Raw genomic sequence first — 20,567 nt, 5'->3', positions numbered from 1 at the left:
AGTGGGCATTCTAGTTCATATAGAAGCAGGATAAACGTGAACCCTAAAATCATATAAGTCACAGGCTGAAGGTTTCAAGATTTCATATTATCGTCTTGTACCAATGGATAGATTTCGTTTCCCCTTCTCACCTGCACTGGCACTGGAGCCCTATCTGGACCCTGGCTTTTATGGGAAGAGCTCATTCCCATCTCTCATCTGGCTTGCACGTGACCCTGGGATCCAACTCCACCTGAACAGGAGAGCCCACACCCTTAGCAAGGCATCAACATTCTTAGCCACAGCTTAGTGCTTCCAATTTTAGTTCTCTCTTCTTTGTGGGCACCTGTGGATTTCTTTATTTAAATCAAGCTAAAGTAAATCCATTTAACCTCATTTTTCTTATATTCAAATTTTTTGTTCCATTCAAAGTAATTTTGGGGAGAGGATGTTTTCCATATTGTCATGGAGCCAGAAATCCTTTATACTTACTATCTGTCTTACGGTATAATGATATTCATTGCTGACAACTATACAATTAATTTTGAACGTATTCCACAGATATCTGAATAGTGTACATTTCTTATAGATTATATGTATTGAAATATCTACTGAATCCAGTTAATCATCTTAGTTAAAGCCTAATGCCATTATTTAAGGTCGCTATATGAAATATGATGTTCATCAATTCTCTTGTCTTTATTATAGTCTTGGTTTATGTATTTCAGGACAGTTTCATTTGGCATTAGACATTCTAGTCAGTTATGTCAACATAGCCAACAATGTACCAGTGTCAAGGAGAATTACAAAATAACTTTCTTTGTCCAGAGTCGTTTATCTTCTTTTTACTTGCCTGACATTTATTTGCTCCTTCCCTGTCAACTCCTCTCCCCATGTGCACTACTGTGACTCTGAATTTGCTGGTATATCTTACTCATCTCTCTATTTTCAATTACTCCCATCTTTTTGTGAAAGACAGAATATCTTGTAACTACCAATTTGTCCAGAGTTTGTTTTTTCGAATAGCCTGAGGAAGATTTGGTCTCACTTCTGTTTTTTATGTACACATTAGGCTTCAAAAATATATTTTTTTGCCTTTTATTTCTGTCCTTGCAATAACAATTAAACTTATGGGCAAGTAATAAATTGTATCATTTATCTTGAATGTATCATAGATAAGCTGCTGTATAACGATTGCCACTTCAGATAGCTGTGAAATTAGGTGATTAACTAGTTGTTACTTAACCTTCTAATTTCTGTATAAGTCTAATTACATGAAACAGAAGTTGGTGTTTTGATTTTTTACTTTGTTTTTATGTTTGGAGTGTCATTGTAACTACTATATTGTAAATGATGGAAAATAATTGCATATGCTACAAAAAATAAATTGTTATATTAAAAAAATAATAATAAAATTTAAAAAAACAAAGCTTGACCTCTTTCAGTGCTCATGTATATACTCTCTCTGGGACTCAGTCTGATCCTAGAAATTTGATTGGTTGGCATGTTCAGCCTTCTGAAAAGTGAAGCACTCCTGAAACAGGTTCAGTCTGACTGTCCCGCCTCCAGACACACGCTTCTTCAAATTGTCTTTTGTGCTGCTGCCGGGAAGAGTGTGCTATTATCAAAATGCAAATCTGGTCATACCATTCTCCTATGGTATATGTCAGTGGCCCAGCTCATGTACAGAATATACTTCTGTGGCTCAGTCGTTTGAGTGTCCAACTTTGGCTCAGGTCATGATCTCACAGTTCATGAGTTCCAGTTCTGGGTCAGGCTCTTTGCTATCAGTGCAGAGCCCATATCAGATCCTCTGCCCCATCTCTTTCTGTCCCTCCCCCCCTGGTTCTCTCTCTCCTTCTCTTTAAATAAATAAATGCTCCTCCTGCCCAGCACCTCTTCTGGCCATGGCCTCACTCCATGCTTTCCAAACCTCTTTTTTTGTGCAACCCTTCCTCATTTGCTCTACTCCCAGGATCCTCTTCTGATTCTTCGGTTGCTTTGTCCTTGAACCCCCTCCAGCACCCAGATGGTCCCTTCTCTGGTGCCCATTTACTTTCATCTTTCAAGGGGGTTGTAGGGACAACCCTTTTCTTCTGCAAGACAGAAAGACAGACAAATGGCACCTGCTGAAAGGTGTCTATTGAAGGGATAAGTGCTTTTCATAGTACATCTCCTCCAAAATTTGGTGCCAGCAAAAGGTTGTTTTATTATGATGGAATAAAGCTTTTCCTTTTACTAAGAAAATGAGAGCTATGTATCCCAGTTGGCTTCCTTATTTACACCAGCTTCTAGGAGGAAATTCAGATTTAGCGTTCAAGTTGGCAACTCTCTTCACATGATGTTTCTGGTAGAATTATTTCCTTCCTTCATCTGACTGTGTTCTAATTATTTTTCTGAATTAAAAAAGCCCACTTAACTTAAAGTGTTCATTTTACATTTTGATGTCAGAAAACATGTAATTACATTAAAAGAAAACTTGGAGTAGAACTATATTTTCATATGGGGTTATACCGTACCTCCTTTCCCCCCAAATTTATTTTAAATTGTGGTTTTATAGCAAGTTGCAAAAGTCCTTATTTCAAGACGTATGTTACAATTTTCCATTTTCCCTTTCTTTCTCTTTGTCCTTTTATTTTTCTCAGAAAGCAGGCTTTGTTGGTAGAAATCTGTCATTTAGTTTGAGCTATACTAGGGAGAGTTCACTCACACCAAAGGAAAGGAAGGGGTTGTGGGGGAAGGCCACACCTAGGGAGGGAGGGGGATGTCCTTCTTTAGCACTGATGGTTCTAGCCACCCGGTCCACAGTATTCTCATGTGATGAGATTTCCATTTTATTAATGAGGTAAGCAGCTCACAGTGGTTAAATGACTCGCCCAAGATTTTATTTCTTAGTTCGGAGAAGTCCAACAAACTCCCAGTTTATGATCTCATCTCCTTATCATTTCCAAAATCTCCTGTTTCTCTTCTCTTCCTGATTTTAGAGCAAAACAGCTCTGTTATCTGCTTACTCATTCCAGAAGCCCAGGAGCCCCTGGCATTCTTCTTTCTCCATCACTTCGGAGGCAGCTAGTCTTGCCTAAATCTTTAATACCTTTGCTCTCCTCCTCTCCCATCGCCTGTACCAGGGTCTGGGCACAGGGCTTCTGGCTTGAGCCTATTTCCATCACCTTTTTGCTAACATCTCTGTTTTCAGTTTCTCCCGCTCCTGTCTTTCCCTCATGTGGGTGTTTTGTTATTGTGCTGTTTCTGAATGGCAGATCTGACAACAGCCTTCCTCTGACAACAGTCCTCCTCTGACTGTGCTGTCTTGCCCTCAAGTAAAAGTCCCCTGCTACCAGGTCATGCTTTTCATGATTTGGTCCTCACCTTCTCTGCAGTATTCCCTCCCATATGCATCTTATGTGTCAGCCACACCAAGTGACTTACAACTTTGGGAACAGTCACAGGTTTTCAAGCTTCCATTCCCTGTGCACCCTGCTCTGCTTCGAGTGCTCATTTCTGGCATGGTGAACATCTGCTCTCTTTTGAGACCAGACTCGAATTTCTATTCCTTTGTTTTCCTTAATCTTATTATCAAAACTGTGGGGCATAAGCTCCTTTCTAGTTCTCCACCTTGTACATATTTATCACACTGTGCTGCAATTATTGTTTTAGATTTGACTAACTTATTTGATTATAAGTTTCTGATTTTACAGATTTCATTATTTTTGCAAACTTTAGATTTATATATCTTAGTCTTATTATGTTCTTAGTGCGTGGCTCTAAGCACATCTTTTTATTATGGCATGAACATTTCATTTCCTTCAAGCTGAAGGTTTAATTCTAAAATATTGCATAACAATAACAAAATGGATGGAACGAATGTATGTCATCGGGACACCTGCTGAGTTCATTGTAAGAGCAGGTGGTAGGGCAGGATTTATTTGAGAAGTGGAAGATGGCTTAGGATGGCTTTGCAAATAGACTCAAGAAACATTAGCCTGGCACTTTTCCTTTGCAATGACTATTAGGTTTTTCTACCCTTATAAGTAGTTGAGCTTGAGGCCACCAATTAATTATCCTTCCCCCCTTAGGTTCTGAATAAAAAATTAGACAGGAATTGAAATATCAGCAGATTCAAGTGCAATGACTAGTTTTATTGCAGGTAAAGCTGAACCGGAGAATGTAGTGTAGACCTAATGATAAAAATCGGGCCTCCAACTTTACTCCTCCTTGGCTTTAGCCGATTCATCCAGGCTTGGAAACCTGAGGTTGCAGGAGCTGAGCTGTATGGGAAGGCTTGCTGTCTGGGAAGCCTTGACAGTCAAGACACACAAGATGAGCTGTCCAAATATGTACAGCAACTCTGCTTCATATTGTTGCAAAATGAAAAACTGATGTCACACTCTCTGGATCTCAGCCATCCGCAGAGGGAGGGATCTAAGGAGAGTTAGGAGAACGCTCTCTTCATAGTCTGGAAAGGGTTAGTTTCTATTTAGTGTATGAAAGCATGAATGCCAAGAGAGAGAGGGGCTGGTCCTTCCCAGCAAGGGTTATAGGACAGATCAGTCTCTTAAACCCAGAGTTCCAGGACCTCAGATACCTTGAATTCCCCTTTCAAGGACAGATCTGGTAACTTCAAAGTAAAAATGGTATGACTCTGTCTATTTTCTTTTACCTAACATTTATCATTTTATCATGATGATGGGTGGATCAATAAGTGCTCCTGACAGGAAGGACAGATGGGTTAACGTCATTAAAGCTTAATGATAAAGGAAGCATCTGCTTGACAGTCAGGTGTGAGTGCTCTGATGGGAAGCATATCGCCTGTGAATTACTATGGATTCTAAAGGATTTTTTTCCTGCAATTTATGGAGGGCTCTGGACCATGTCATCTCAACTCAAGTCAGTCTGTAATTGCACATTTTGATGATGGTAAAGAGCAGTGACCTGAAGGCATCTAACACTTCTGCAGCAAGCCCAGAGTGACTTGTGCTGCAACCATGTGTAATTTGCACGCCTGGGCCTTTCTGACATCCCTTCTGGCCCTCAGAGATTATGATCCATACACCTCCAGTGGAAACTGACCCCACAAAAATCCTTTGCTGAGCTCTGACCTGTATCTTATTAATTCACAGTTAGGCTTATTTAGTTTTGGCTTAATTTATTTCTGTTCCATGGGTTTGCATTCTTTTTCATAGCTAAATGTGCTCCCTCAAAGCGTGATGTGTTGAATTTGGCCAGTTCTGTACATTATATAATGGTAGGGAAGAAAAAAAAATAAAAGAGGAAAGTCCTGGTCAGGAGGCAACAGTGTACCATAAATAGTCATATTTTCACATGGGGGGGGTCTGATTTTCTCCATGAGTTGAGAGGGTCTTAGAAGTAACATTCTTTACTGACGCTCAGAGTCTACGGTGACCTAGAAGTGATTAAGTCCCCTCGGCCAATGCTTCTCAAAAGTTAAGGTATGCTTGAATCACCTGATTCCACAGGGCTGGAGTGGGGCCAAAGATGACAAGCTCGAGGGTGAAGCTAATGACTGAGCTGCAAGCACCTAAGTTACCAAATCAAAACACCAGTTCCCCAAGTCATCACAATGAATTTTATTCCACAGCATGTGTAAGGGAATGTTATTCTCAGGAAGATGTTTAGGATTAAAATAATTAAAAAAAAAACACTTGAAAGTACACACATTTATGTATCTCTTCTTTTCATTAAATATATATCTGTTTGGCAAAAAAATGTTAGACTCTTTTGTACAAAAAAAACAAAGCAAAAAAACAGAAAAAAAAAAACCAAAAACACAACCCCAGACCCTTGCAAATTGTTGATACTTGTACTAATTACAATGATGTAAACTTGGATGTCTGACAGGTTGACCATCCCGTGGAGCCTGTTTGCAGCAGAACCCCTGGGACAAGGTAACACCAAACCCTTAGACAGGGGCTGCCTACCACAGAGGCGTTTAGGTTTAGTATATTAGAGACGGGGATGACGACTGATTTCACCATTTGTGCTTTCAGCGAAGGGACTGGGAAGGCGTGAGGCATGAAGAAGGCAGGTGTGGGCTGGGGCAGAGAGAGGACACGCAAGACTAGCTGGCGAGGAAAGAAGGTAGGTCACAGTCACAGTGCAGACGTGAAGTGGGCATGGGACCTGGGACTGTGTCCAGGAGACCCGGTGCTGGCGAGAGCTAGGACGAGGCTGCTGCTGCTGCTCTTGGGACCAGAGAGGAACAGCAAGAGGCAAGGCCTGGACAGAGGAAGGAAGGGATTTGGAAGCTGATTTCAATTCACATGGAACTGGTGGTGTGAGCGGACTCTAGAGAGAAAGGGGACGAGGATGTGGTGTTTGGTCTTCTCAAGCAGCTAGGCTGTTTCTTCCAGACGCAAGCACAGGGGCACTCCCTTCGGTCTGGTGGGCAGGTTTAGGGGCAGTCTGGAGCTGCCAGCTTGCACATTCCGGGGAGGGAGGACGTGCCTGCTGGGGGTTAGGATGGAAGGGCCCTTTGGATCTCTTATTGGCGGTGGGTTTTGCTCTTCTCCCACCAGTAGACTGTAGGGTGGGAAGTGACCTAAAGCAATGTAGTCTAGAAACAGAATCAGGGCAGTGAGCAAGATGCCAGGTAGGGGCAGAAGAACGCTGGGGCTAGAGGTGAGGCCAAAGAAAGTGTTGACCCACAGCTTCTCTTGACCGTGAGAGGGTTCCAAGGTATGGGTGTGTTTTCATTCTTCTCTCCCATTAGCTAGATTTTCCAGTTTTGCAGGGGGTGCTTCTGGGCCTGGCCACTTCAGTTACAGTCATAGACGAAGTCATAGTTGCTGGGCTCCTTGGGGATGGGCGGAGGTGCGTCGGGGATCTGAATGTTTTCCAGGTCGAGGAGGCGGAGCTTGATTTCCATGCTGAGCAGGGTGTCCAAGTCATTCCGAGTCAGCTCACTCATCATGTCTTTCCCCAGCAGTGCATTCAGCCCATCCGTCCAGATACAGTACTGGTGGAAAAGGAGGTGACAAGTGTAACTACTGATGACAATCACAAGAGTGGTAACAATGGTTAACACTGATTATTCAACATGTGCTAGGCTCTGTCCTAGGTCATCATTTAATAGAGTTGACACTTCTGTTATCATCTCTGTTTTGCAGATGCGGGAACCAAGGCACTGAGAGGCTGAGTAACTTGGTAGCAGGTGGAGTGAGTGGGATTCGAACCCAGGGAACCTAACTCTAGTGCCGGCACGCTTCTGTACAAGTAATACTTCTTACGTAATAGCAGGAGGATTTGAGATCTGCATGACTTTGCAACGTAATGTCTCTAATGTCCCACCAGTGAGTCTGATTTTAAGCTTTTGGTGCAATATATCCCAACACTCCTGCACTCGGCATACATCAAGCTTGCTTCTTTCCTGACTACAAGCATGGTTTCTAGTCTAGTGGCTAATCTCTGCCTCTCGTCTCTGATTCCTAACACTTACTATGACAGTGCACACCTGTCCTGGAGCCAAAGGTAGTCCCATCTTTGCATTTCTCAGCAAAAGGGCTGCTCAATGTCTGGTGGACAAAATGGCTACAATTATTGGGTGATGTTCATAGGAGGTGGGTTGGCTGTCTGTCTCTTCTTCCTGAGTCTCCAGTTTCCAGAGCTTTTCTCCTCCATATCTGTGAAGACTGGTTCCCGGGGACATAGCCTATCTGAGAAAGCCCTCCAGAGTACCTAGCTAAGAATCTGATTCTTCCTTTCTCATTAAAAGGAACCAAACCCTTTGTTTCTCCAGTAGACTGTGAACTCCATGAGGAAAGAAACTGGACCTCGTTTAACTGAGGACCTGCTTTGTTCTTGTGAGCTTCCCTTCCAGGGGCTCTAAATCTGGGACTTGGTATTAAAGCCATGACACCTGGTGGAGGGACCACCTTCTCCTGCCAGCATCTGAGAAAACTGCCTGCATTCCAGATGCTCTGCTCTGCTCACCCTTCAGGATATCCTAGTCCTATGGCAGATCTCTGAGAGCAATTGCTCTGTTCTTACTGTCAGTCTTCCTTCTAGAACATGCTCTAGATCCCCCCTTCTCCTGCCCTCACTGGGTCAAGTGACAATTGCAGACCTTACTTAGCCTGTCCTTTGCAGTGTGGTTACCTGGGCTGTGTGGCAGAATAGAACATATCTCAACATAAAAGGGTCTACAAGATGGCAAGCGCCTTACAAATGTGAGGTCACAGTGATATGGAAGGCTCACTGTGATGCACACTGAAGGCACCACTTTCTCAAGTGAGGAGATGCACCTTGGCTGTATTAGGAGGTTGTATGTCTGAGGAGTGCAGTCCTGAACTTGTAGAACTTTGCCTTGGCCATGTGATCTCTGCCAAAGCCTTTAACCCACCTAAATATCAGCTGAGTGCTAAGAGATATCTGGAAGTACTAATGTCTTCATGAATACCTTAGATAGATTCTGAGCTCATCCAAACATTCATTTCCACATAAATAACCTTGATAAAAATAGATACTAAGGTCCTACTCTGAGATCCTGATCTTGTAGATCTTGCTTTGGTGAGTAAATTTTATTTCGAAAAACTTCCAGGGAATTCTGATAAACCTCCAGATACTGATACCACTGAACTCCATGCTCTTTAAAGCCCTTTCTAGCTTGAAGGCTGTTTCATTGTAAATCCCTAAGTACTGGGATTACTGCTTTTTGCATAGCCATGCCAGTCCTGGCTTGCTTCCTAGTACAGATTCATGTAACCCACGGGACTACTTCTGTGATGCCTTTCTTTTGAGAAGCAGCAGGCACAAAAATTTTTATTAAAAAGTAGTTCAACCAATAAATAAAAATTCAGTAGTACAGAATCTGAGTTGGAAGTATCAAGATGAACTTACAATGTATTTTGTCTTTAGAAAAACACCATTACTCTTAGCTCTGCCCATAAAAAGGACCTAAAAATAAGGATGAACCAAGTAATAGTAAGCACACCTAATGCTTAGATTCTGGTTGCTAAATACCATTTTCTACTAAAAAGGGACCAAGACTCCTTAGAGAAAAGGCAGGAAACATGTAGGGGGAGCCTGGAATATTTTGTCACAGCAAAATAACTGAAAGCTGTCAAAGACATTTGGAGTCATGTCAACTGGACTTGGAAGCGAACCAGAAGGTGCTCCTATTTTCTCCAATTATCCAAATAGGATAATTTGGACATTGATAATAACTGCAATCTCTTAAAACACAAATATGTTTACACCTATTACTTCAGAATGATTCTCAAACACCAAAACACTTCATTGTTCTCATTTGGAAGATGAGCAATTATTTTGAAGACTAATAAAGGGACTGAAGTATTTATCCTGCCTCTTATATGTAAATTGTATTACCTCAAATATGAGGCCAGTTTCCTACTAATAAATGAAGAAGCAATGATAGAATTAAGATATCAACCTTTCCCAATATCTAATGGGTCCAAGGATCTAGGCAATAATCATCAGTGGCTGCTAACATCTCTGAAAGATAGACAACCAAAGAAAAATGCCACTGTTGCATAAAGTTGTGCCTGGATTAGATTAATCCTCTCCCTACCACTGACTAGGAAATACAGGGGACAGATAAACGAGAAATCATAGTGCAGGTTGCAGTAGGCAGAATACTTCTCTCCTTTTAAGTGAGACCATGTCCTAATCCCTGGAGCCTGTGAGGATGTTGGGGCACATGGCAAAGGGAATTAAAATGGCTAATCAGCTGATCTTCAAGTAGAAAGGTCATCTGGGATTGTCCAGGTGGGCCTAATCCAATCACAAGGTCCTTAAAAGTGGAAGAGGGAAACAGAATAAGAGTGAGTGAGGGAAGGGAGAGAGAAGGGTTTTTGACTGTAGAGGAGGAGGAGGTCGGAATGGGATGCTCTGGAGACTCAACTTCCATTGACGAGTGGAGGCTGTGGCTAAGGAATGCCAGTGGTCCCCGAAGGTGGCAAGGGCAAGGAAACAGATTTTCCCCTAGATCCTCCAGAAAGGAATTCAGTCCTGCCAATACTCTGATTTTAGCCCCAAAAGACCTGCATTTTCTGAGCTCCAGAATTGTAAGTTAAAATACTTACGTTGTTTTAAGCCACTAAATTTGTGATAATTTGTTGCAACAGTGGCTACAGCAAACTAATACACATATTTATAATAAGCAAAATCTAGACTCTTAGCAAGGCTACCAGACGATGACTTGTTTTTTTCAATGAATAAATTGCAAGAGGGGAAAAAAGCACCAGCAGATGCTCATAAGAGACGGAGATAGAGAGAAAGAGAGAAACCTATAGATTCAAGGAAACTGAAGAAACAAAACTAATTGCTATGCATGGACCTTATTTGGATTCTGATCTGAACAAAGTATAAAAGAAACACACACACACACACACACACACACACACACACACACACACACACGAGACAAGTGGAGAAATCTGAAAACGGACTACAGATGGCAGTATCAAAATGTTAAAAAAAAATCAGGTGGAATAATGGTATTGTTAGGTTTCCAAGTGGATACTAGTTTTAGAGCTTCACAAAGGAACATCTGCAAATACACAATATAATTGGATTTGCTTTGATAGGAATCTGGAGGGGGCAGCTGGGTGTAGGTGGGGGTATAGGCGAAACCAGACTGACCCTGAGTTAATGAACTCCTGACACTTGGTGATGGGCACTGGCAGGAAGCTGAGTTCAGGTCCTGTTCTCTGCCCTCCTAGTTACACAGCGCAGGGGCCAGAGACACTGAGTTTCTGGAGAAGGCTCCTGTGGCTTAAATTCCAGCTCTGTCATGGGCTACTTGTTTGACTTTGGACAAGTCACTTAACCTCTTTGTGACTCATTTCCCTCCTTTATCAAATGGGCATAATAATAGTTTGTTTCTTTCAGAGAAATGTGAAAATGAAGTAATAGGTTGTAATTACTATCATCTTTACTAATGCTGAGGTATTTGATTTTGGGAGGCCACTTTCCTTATTTGATAAATGAAGATGCCAGCAATAGAATGTTCTATTTTATTGACCAAATATGCAAATAAAATGAGGTAACACATATGAAAGAGATCTGGAGACATTAGAAGTGTTCACAAGTGGATGGTGTTTTTCTTCTCACGATGTCAATAAAAAATGGCAGTTACAAGTAAAAAAAAAATTAGTAGTCCCAGAACATTTAACCTTATCTGGAATTAATGCAAACTGGGGAAAACAGCCTTGTGTAGATTTAAATAACACCCACAGCTCTACATTTTAAAGAGTTTTCTATACTACTACGTATAAGCGGTATACATTTTAAATATGGTGGCCTGTGTATAGCCACAATTTTGTTTAAGAAGAAAAATGGTAGGACACGGTATCTATTTTCAGAAAGATGAAGACAAAGTCATACCCTTTTGCAAACTAAATGTCAAGTAACACAGAATTACATTTAAGCACCATTCTAAATGCAGGATTTTCATCTAATCTTTCCTCTCTCTCTGGGATGTACAATTTTATGCAAAAGCTTTAAACCAGTGAAAACCAGATACTGAATAACTTCTAAATGAGCAGAGTCTCCTACGGGAGATGGGAAACAAAAGTCAGGTTCTACTAAAATGTTCCCTTCCTTTCTAAAAGCTGTTTATGCAACCACATGTAAAACAAAAATTTGAATGGTATCATCTCAAAATAAGAGTTTCAAGCATAATATTGGGCTCTGATTTACAAGAGAACAAGTTAAATCAACCATAGCTGCTATTTCACCTTACAAATACATTTTCCTAGATCTATGCTAAATATTTTAAATATAGCTGACAGCGTGCTTCAAGAAGAGAAACAAATTATACATATAACAAGATGTCAAAAAGGAATAAAATCATCTCAAAAATAAAATTCCAACAGCAGAGACAGCCCTAAACGTCTTAAAATAACTTAAAGAAACATGGTAAAAAACCTACTTCATCAAATGTTTTAAGGAAGAGAGACACGTTTATCTTGGGAAGATCCTGACTAAATTAAACACTCAATGAAAACCAAAGCTTGACCAGGACTAAGCCTTCTTCCAAATTGACCATTATGTCCTTGCTGAGTATGAAGGATTTGTACCATCTTTCTCCTTGCCATGATCTACTGGTCAAGCTAGTAAGAGGTGGAATCGGTTATAAAGGGCTGTTTTTAAAGAAGTCTCCATTCTGTTTCAGATCAACAATATGTTCCTTTGTTCATGATTTTTCTTAGGCAGGCTTTCTTTAAAAATGCAATTTCTTCGCAATATTTCTCTCTTGCTTGCTCTTCTAGAGAAACTGTGACATTCTCTCACAAATTGACCCCACTGAGACCCTTACCTCGTGCTTGTCAGGAGCTATGAAGTTCAGCTGGCAGTTTGAGTCATACAAGATTGAGAAAGCAAGTTCAAGCACCTCCTGCGAGGGATGAGAGAAAACACCACGTTAGAGAAAATGGGCACATTCGTTCCACTGTTACAAATGGTTACGGACTGAACATGGAATAAACCCAGACAAGAGGGGTTTGCCAGTGAGGCTGATGGGGGGAAGGGGCATCTTCTTGTTCAAGGTCCACAAAAGTTTCCTTCTATTCAGGGGAAGTCTGCATGAACCATCTTATTTAACTCTCAAGATAGTCCGTGCACAAGTGTGATCATTCCTCTTTTAGGGGAAGGAGCTGGGAAGACTGTCCAAAGCCATGCAACCCCAGCCATCCCACTCTTCTTTCTTCAGCATCTCCTTCCAGGTCCAGGGAGATCTTAAGAAATAGTTAACTCTTCCCCAACCAGCAGATTAAGGGCTACTCTACCTTTGATTACCCCCAAATAGATAGATGTCCATGTGGGTTTGAACTTCCTAAAACATGGAACTTACGTGGGAACCAATGAGGCTAGTGGATGAACTCATTATCTTTAGGTCCTTTGATCTTTGAGCTATTCAAGGCTACACAAAACTTAAATTTTATGCAAAGAGGCTGCAGAGTAGAGCAGAGAGGCAAGGGCCTAATGTCAGAATACCTGGGTTCATTCATTGGTGAGTGCCTGTTGAGTGCAGGCTATGAGTCAGACACAAAGGGCCAAGGACTAAGCAACACTGTCATTTCATTGTAGCTGTATGACCTTGGCTGAGACACTCAGTGTCATGTTTAATATGTATGTATGTCTCAAATTATAATTGCTATACAGTATTGGGTACAATGATTATTCTATTGGTTTGAGCGGTCAGCAGGATACAACCTTTGGAAGATGAGAGTCAGGGCACATCTTGACATTCTACCAGCTCCTAATCTGGAAGGGGAGGGCCAAGTGTATCCACATTGGTGCTTTACATTGTTATAACACACAGATATTGCATAATTTCTTAGGAGGGCAGATCTTTCCACATCGTTCTCGGCCTAACATGTATCAGAAGATTTGCCTTTGGCTAGTCACGTACAGCAAGAATGACCTAGAAAGAAGATGGACCTCATCTGTCTAGATGAAGTCAATGCCGCCAGATTTCAGAATTTCAAATGGGTTAAAGAGTCCTTGCCAAGTGAACTCTGAAGGCCTAGAGTGGCTGGATGCCTCTCCTGACAAAGTCAACCATCCGGCTATTTGGGCTCTTGTGAGGTTCGTCTGTGTCTGACTCGCCTGCAGCTCTCGTTCTGAGCACAGACCTACCAGTATCTCATATTCTTTCAGCCTCCTCACCCTGCCCAAAGTAGGAACAAGTGTAGGAGAGAATGTCAAAGTCAAGAATGGGCACTGTTCTGTAAAACTACCCTGTCCCCATTTTCCTTTTCCTTTCTTCTCCCTCAGGCCTCCATTCAGGTCTGCCCTGGGAAGATCAATAATCTAAAAAAAAAAAAAAAAAAAAAAAAGCTCACCAAAACAGAAACATTTTTTCCACTAAGTTTGGCATCCTTTCTTGGGTCTTTTAGTTTGTCATGAGCCCTACTAGTGATATTATAAATTGGTGTTATCTTTTTTTTAAAAAAAAAGCAGTCAGGCAATCTATATCAAGAATCAGGGTTCTCATTCCTGGGATCTTTAAAAACTTAAAACCAAGCAAAAGCAATATACATTATTACCTATAAGAACATAATATGACCATGGGGAGGTGAAGGGGGAAAAAGAGTCAGGGAGAGGGAGGGAGGCAAATCATGAGAGACTCTTGAATACTGAAAACAAACTGAGGGCTGAAGGGGGAGGGGGGAAGGGGAAGGGGGTGATGGTCATGGAGGAAGGCACTTGTGGGGAAGAGCACTGGGTGTTATATGGAAACCAACTTGACAATAAACTATATATATAAAAAATAGAACATAATATGAGAACCAAATAAATGTCTTCCCCATGTTGGAGAAACCAGTAAAGAAATCACAAATGAGCAGAGAAGTATATTCAGCCAGCCATTCAGGATGATACTTATGAAGAACTGACTTGATGTGACAAAAAGCAAGAGACATGAATGTTATTTACATACTGATCACAGTAATGAACAATGTCTACCTGTGGACAGAGACTGGAGGCAAATCATGTGAAATGAAAATCATTATGTTAGGTGCTGGGATTATTTTTTCTTTCAAAAAAAGGTTAAACTTTTTTTCCAAAAAATATAAGTTCTGATCTCATAAATTCATAAAAAATTGTTCTTAGATTAAGAACATTGATATAAATGATTTCATACTAATCTTAGCATTAGTCATTAGGAAAGCCCTCTGACTCATGCTTGAGCAACTGGGTAGAAAGGGGAGGATGGGCTTTGCTTGTGAATGACCAGTCAGTATATGGTAGCTGCCCTAGGCAGCCTTCGGAGGTCACTGGAAACGGTGAAATTCACGAATGGATTTCTGGCCTGATGCTGGACAACTGGTCATCTGCTTAGGGCAGTCACGTGAATCACCCCCTTGCTAACGACAGCCAGTGTGAACACCACCAGAGCCTAGATGCAGCCGCTTGAGTAGGTGCTAAAGTCACTTGAGGCCAGAGTGTAATGTGGTTGTCCTTGTGACACTGTCTCTTCTGCAGAGGCACAGAGAAGGAAGAGAAAGGAGGGGGCCTGCAAACTTTGGGTTCTGCCCTCCTAAGGCATAAACCAGTGAGGACATGAGTGAATGAACAGAGCTGTCATGACCTAGATTCCTGATAAACATAGGCAGGAAATGGGAAATTCGTGAGGATGTCAATCCTCACTTTCATTTCACCAAAGCTGCCTGGGAGGGGTGGGAGGAATTAATTCTCTGAACCACATGACTGCATTAAAGGCTGCTATCGCCTATAATGAGTTTTATTGACGTCTCTGGCTTGTTGTCATTGAGTCGTTGGTGGAGGTCAGCCTTCAGCACTTCAAGCACAGAGGATACAAAGCTAGGAACAATGACACCTCTCGGACTAACACTCTCAAAGCTGCCACTTGTCCAAATTGTCTGTGAGGGAGAGAGGGGCCAGGAGGTGGTAGAGTAGTGGTCATGGTCTGGGGAGTGTCCCCCCTCAGGGGTTTCATCACACTCCATAGCACTCAGACATCTGATGCTCTGGGGCTTTGCTTTTCACAACCTAAGGTCTTTTATAACCCTCTGGATTTAATTCAGGGAAAAATTATGTTCAGGAGCTCCTTATTTTCACCCCCTATTCCATTAATTCACATCTCTCAGCATGTGAAGGAAGGGCTGGGATGGGAGAATTCTGGGGATATTGGAGGCAGGAAAAACTGAAGATTCCCTCCAACCCATGCCCTGGGGCCTCTGATCCCATTGTCAACTCTTGGGCCCAGAGACCAGTGACAAAGCATGCTAGGTCAGGGGAGGCTCAGAGAAATTCTGGGCATGGATGAAACCTTGTTTTGGGTACTGCCATTTTCCAGGGGTCAAATGATGGACCAGCTAAACATGAGAGTAGAGTTTTATACAACATATTTTCAGTATACAGTGTTGGCTGCCATTTCTTTTATTGTTGTGGGGTGATATGCCTCATTTGGTCATTTTTCCCAGCATTCACTTGAACTATGTTGGTTCTCCACCATGTATTCAGATCGTCTTGAGGGCAAAGAATTTTGATTAAAGACACTGGATATAACTTGGCATGTGTGTGTGCTAAAAATGGCCATGGGCATAGCAGTAGATTTCATAGCTATAACACACTGCTGCTCGTCTATATATCTATCAGTTTGAGTTTCTATTTTTGAAGGCAGAAATTACTCATTCTTGTAGTACATAATAATAGAGGATACTGCCTTCTTCAAGCAGCTGTAACTTTCTGGCCCCAATCTATCTTAGCATTATCAGCCAATAGATCGCCAATCCATTTTCTTCTCTCTGTTTCTATCAATCCTATACTCTAAATTCAATGTTTCTCAATCAGAGGATATTCTTTCAGATATTGGAAAGCCCCTGTGCCTTTTCACAAACTCTCTCTGCCTCCTAGAAAGTCTTCCTCTTGCTTATCCCCCTGAACAATTCCTTTTCAAAACTCAGCACAGATACCATTTCCTCCGGGAGCCTTTTTCGTCTCCCAGGCTCTCCCTGTATTTAAAGGTCCTGGGGCATAGACAATATTGGATTATAATTGCATGTTGGCACATAAATTTTATATCTACTAGACACCCAAGGCCAGGGGCCAGGTTGTGTTTATCATTCAATTCCTAGCTCCTGGCACTGGCATGGTTCAAGAAAGATACTCACTGTCGTATGAGTATGAATGATGAATAACGTAAATCTCAGTAAAGGGCTTTTGGGTTAATACCAGGGTATTTCAAACTGATACTAGAACATTAGCTTCTAGTATAATCTGTTTTTTATTTCAGGTTCATAAATCATATTGGAAAAATAAAAGCTGGATTCTAGGACATGGTGAGATGGAAGCTTCTGCTATGTCAAGGATAGTCCTATCCATATCAGTGAAATCTGGTCAGATCTTCCTTCTGAGAAGGAAGATGGTGATCTGAGCTCAGACCTCATCTTATCTGGAATCCAATGCTGGCTGAGTGAATGACTCTAGGAACAAATGCCTGTGCCTTTAGGGAAACTATTGGTTCCTTTCTCGTTTCTATTCCCAGGACCTTGGACAGCGCCTGCCATATCAGATGTTGAATGAGTGAGAAGTCCTGTTAGTTACTAATAGATTGCTATTAACAAAGTGTCTCCCTTATGGGTCCTAATGTCTCAGTTTGCCTTGCTCAGTGATTAAGCTAGCCAAAAGTCCCATGGCATGAAATGTCAGAACCTACTGTATAGTTGGAAAAACTGAGAAGCCAGCAACATACTTTGGTTACTTCCCCTACCATGTCCTGGGAGACCTCCTGAGGACACATTTTGGTCATCTCTCCTTTTAAGCTGCAGGTCTCCTTTTTTCTACCAGAAGTCCCAGAGGTAGGGAGCAACAGTCCTGTGGAGTACTTGGAGAAGGGGTATGGGTGTGCAGGATTGAGGAAGAAAATTCTTAGAACCCATGGTTTCCTCTTTGCCTTTTGATGTTTTGCTTCATGATCTAGGTGTATGAACACTATAGATGTTGCAAGACAAACAATTTTCATGTATATGCAATGAAAGAGCCAGGCTGGTAGACATACTGCGTGTCTCAGCCCTCAAGGTAGCCTGGAAGAGCTGGTGGGGGCCAGAACATCTAGACCAGTGAATACCAGGAAATCGCCTCCACTGGCTAGCTTATCTATGTGTTTATAGCACAGGACCACATTTATCCATCCATCCAACCATCCATCCATCCATCCATCCATCCATCCATCCATCCATCCATCCATCCAATGTTCCATGAGTGCCATTACAAAAAACAAAACAAAACAGCCAAAAATAGATTGGAAAGTGTCATTAATTCAGTTTGTTTTGTTGATCTTCTCTAAGGGGAGAGGAGTCTGACACAGAAAGGCCACATCCACCCATACACATCATACGCTCAAATGAGATCATCATCCCCACACCTGTTTTGATATTGGTAACATGTGTCTTCTTTCATTTTTTTCTGGGTTAGTCAGGCTGGAAGTTTATAAATTTTATTAATCTCTTCTAAAAACCAAGTTTTGCCTTTGTTGATTTTCTCTACTATTTTCCTGTTTTCAGTTTCATTGATTTCTACTCTGGTACTAATTATTTCTATTCTTCTGTTTGTTTTAGGCTTAAATGGATTTTCCCCAGTTTCCTAAGGTAGAAGCTTTATTGATTTTAAATCTTACTTCTTTCTAACATATATGCTTTTAATGTTATAAGTTTCCCTCTAAGCACTGCTTTTGCCCCATCCCACACATTTTGATAAGTTATATTTTCATTCTACTCAGTTTATTTTGTAATTTCCCTTGAGATTTATTTGAACTATGCATTACTTAGAAGTGTGTTCTTAAATTTCGAAATATTGGGGAGATTTTTCCAGCTATCTTTCCCTTACTGATTTCTAGCTTAATTCCACTCTGGCCTGAGAATATACTCTGTAAAACTGCTATTCTTTTAAATTTGTTAGGATATCTTTTATGGCCCAGAATGTGGTCTATCTTGGTGAAATATCTCTTGTGAGTTAGAGATGAATGTGTATTCTGCTGTTGTCAGGTAGATTTTCTACTAATGTTAATTAGATCAAATTGACTGATGGTGCTCTCCCAGTCATCAATATCTTTACTGATTTTCTCTCTGCTTCATCTATCAATTACTGACAGAGGGGTGTTGAAATCCCCATATAATCATGGATTTTTGCATTTCTCCTTTCAGTTCCTGGTCTTTGGTTTTCGAAGTTGGCATATGCTTTGCCTAAGTGGTTTTTGTTTTTGGTTTTGAGTATTAATCCTGCTTAGTCTCCTCTAAACTTCCTGGATTTGTGGTTTTATGTCTATCATTAATTTTGGATTACTTTAGATATTCTTGCTTAAATATTTCTTTTGCTCCATTCTTTTTCTTCTGGTATTTTAATTACACATTTTTATACCTTTTGCACTTGTCCCTCAGTTCTTTGGGGTTCTAATGTTTTCATTTTTTCCTCTTTATGTTTCAGGTTAGAAGTTTCTGTTGACTCATCTTTAAGCCACTAGTTTGTTTCCTTGGCAACAGCAAGTCTATTGATAAACCCATTAGAAGCATTCTTCACTTCTGTCACAGTGTTTTTTATTGATAGCCTTTCCTTTTGATTCATTTCTAGAGTTTCTGTCTCTTTGCTTAAATTACCCATCTGTTTTTTCAGGTTTTCTTCTTTTCCCAGTGGGGCCTATGGCACTTATAACCTAGTTATTTAAAAAGTTTTTAATGTTTATTTTTGAGAGATGGAGACACAGAGCATGAGTGGGGGAGGGGCAGAGAGAGAGGAGAGAGAGAGAGAGAGAGAGAGAGAGAGAGAGAGAGAGAGAGAGAGAGAGAGAGAGACTCTGAAATAGGCTCAGGCTCTGAGCGGTCAGCACACAGCCCAACATGGGGCTCACACTCACGAACTGTGAGATCATGACATGAACTGAAATTGAATGCCTAACCAACTGAACCACCCAGGTGCCCCAAGCTAGTTATTTTTAAATTCTGTCTGATAATTCCATCGTCTGTGTTATAATGGAGTCTGGTTCTGATGATTGCGCTGTTTCATTTTTTGTTTTTGTTTTTGGTGGCATGTCTGTAGTTTTGTTGTTGTTGTTGAGTGCTGGACATGTTGTGTCAGGCAATAGAAAGTGAGATACATAGATCTTTAGAGTGATGTTTTATGCTAATTTGGCAAGGAATTGGGATATGTTTAACACTTGCTATAGCTATAAGTGCCAGAGGCTCCAAATTCTTCTAGTGTCCCTGTTTCTGTCTCCTCTAATGACACGGACTTCCCAAAGTACTTCTCCTCAGAGAGAGCTCATGTCTTGCAGATCTTTCAGCCCTGGTCCAACGTTATTATTTTGGAAGCTTATTAGTGTGGTGGTCGGATATGGGTGAAGGATAGTGTTCTATAATTTCCCACTTAAGTTTTCATCTTTTAGAGGTTCTATATCTATCTTGTGGCTGTCACCTTCTCAAGTGGCATAGCCTTCCCTGTCCCCTCATACCACTCCCCTTTTTCTTGGCTGTAGAGTTTCCTATCAGTTTCCTTGAGGCTCTGACTGCTGTTGACTATGTCTCTGCCACCCCCAACTCCATAGTTGAGGCAGAAAGGCTAAAATGGGGTGAAATGGGAGAAATTACCTTCCCCTAGATAGGAGAAAGGTCTGGAGAACAGGCCTTTGTTATGAAGAAGGCCCTGGCATATTTCATGATTACTCTTCCCTTTCCCCTGTCAGAGACATGAGGGGTGGTCCTTCTCAGCTCTTCCCTGTGAGAATGAATCTCTAGGGTTCCTGGAGGTAAAGCTCACAAAAGTATGACCCCCAGAAGACTGAAACCCAAGTTTCTCTCTCCTACACTAGCCCACACTCACTCAGCCTATAGCAATTAATCAGAATTGTCACTTAATTGATCCTACAATTTATAGCGCCAGTGGATTCTGTTCCAGGTGAGCAGATCAGGCCGTGACTCTCTGGATACACTGGACTCTCCAGATTCCAGGGGGGTGGAAGTTGCCCTGCAATTTCAGTTCTCTGGTGGGTCCAAGATAATTGTGGATTTGCACTTGATTCAATTTCTTCTTACTATAAGGATAGGAGTGAAAATTCCCAAGCTTTTTACATGTTGGGACTGAAACTAGTC

The 20,567-nt window shown here is 41.4% G+C and overlaps 1 protein-coding gene across 6 annotated transcripts in view; it reads right to left on the bottom strand.

The window, feature by feature from the left end:
- Nucleotides 1-5,543: 5,543 nt before the first annotated feature.
- ELMO1 (engulfment and cell motility 1) overlaps nt 5,544-20,567 on the bottom strand; it is a 522,106-nt gene continuing 507,082 nt past the window's right edge. For 3 of the 6 annotated variants that reach the window (XM_029924946.1, XM_029924960.1, XM_029924968.1), the window contains 2 exons: nt 12,278-12,355; nt 5,544-6,955 (listed from right to left, as the gene is read on the bottom strand). In XM_029924946.1, coding sequence (XP_029780806.1) covers nt 6,755-6,955; nt 12,278-12,355 — 279 coding nt within the window. In that variant the 3' untranslated portion in view covers nt 5,544-6,754. The remainder of the gene's footprint in view (nt 6,956-12,277; nt 12,356-20,567) is intronic. The other 3 variants (XM_029924925.1, XM_029924936.1, XM_029924953.1) reach the window with 1 other exon arrangement.

Source organism: Suricata suricatta, chromosome 2, assembly GCF_006229205.1.
Source record: "Suricata suricatta isolate VVHF042 chromosome 2, meerkat_22Aug2017_6uvM2_HiC, whole genome shotgun sequence".
Classification (NCBI taxonomy): Eukaryota; Metazoa; Chordata; class Mammalia; order Carnivora; family Herpestidae; genus Suricata; species Suricata suricatta.
The sequence above is the reverse complement of the archived record's forward strand: the minus strand, read 5'-3'. Positions and strand labels throughout refer to the sequence as shown.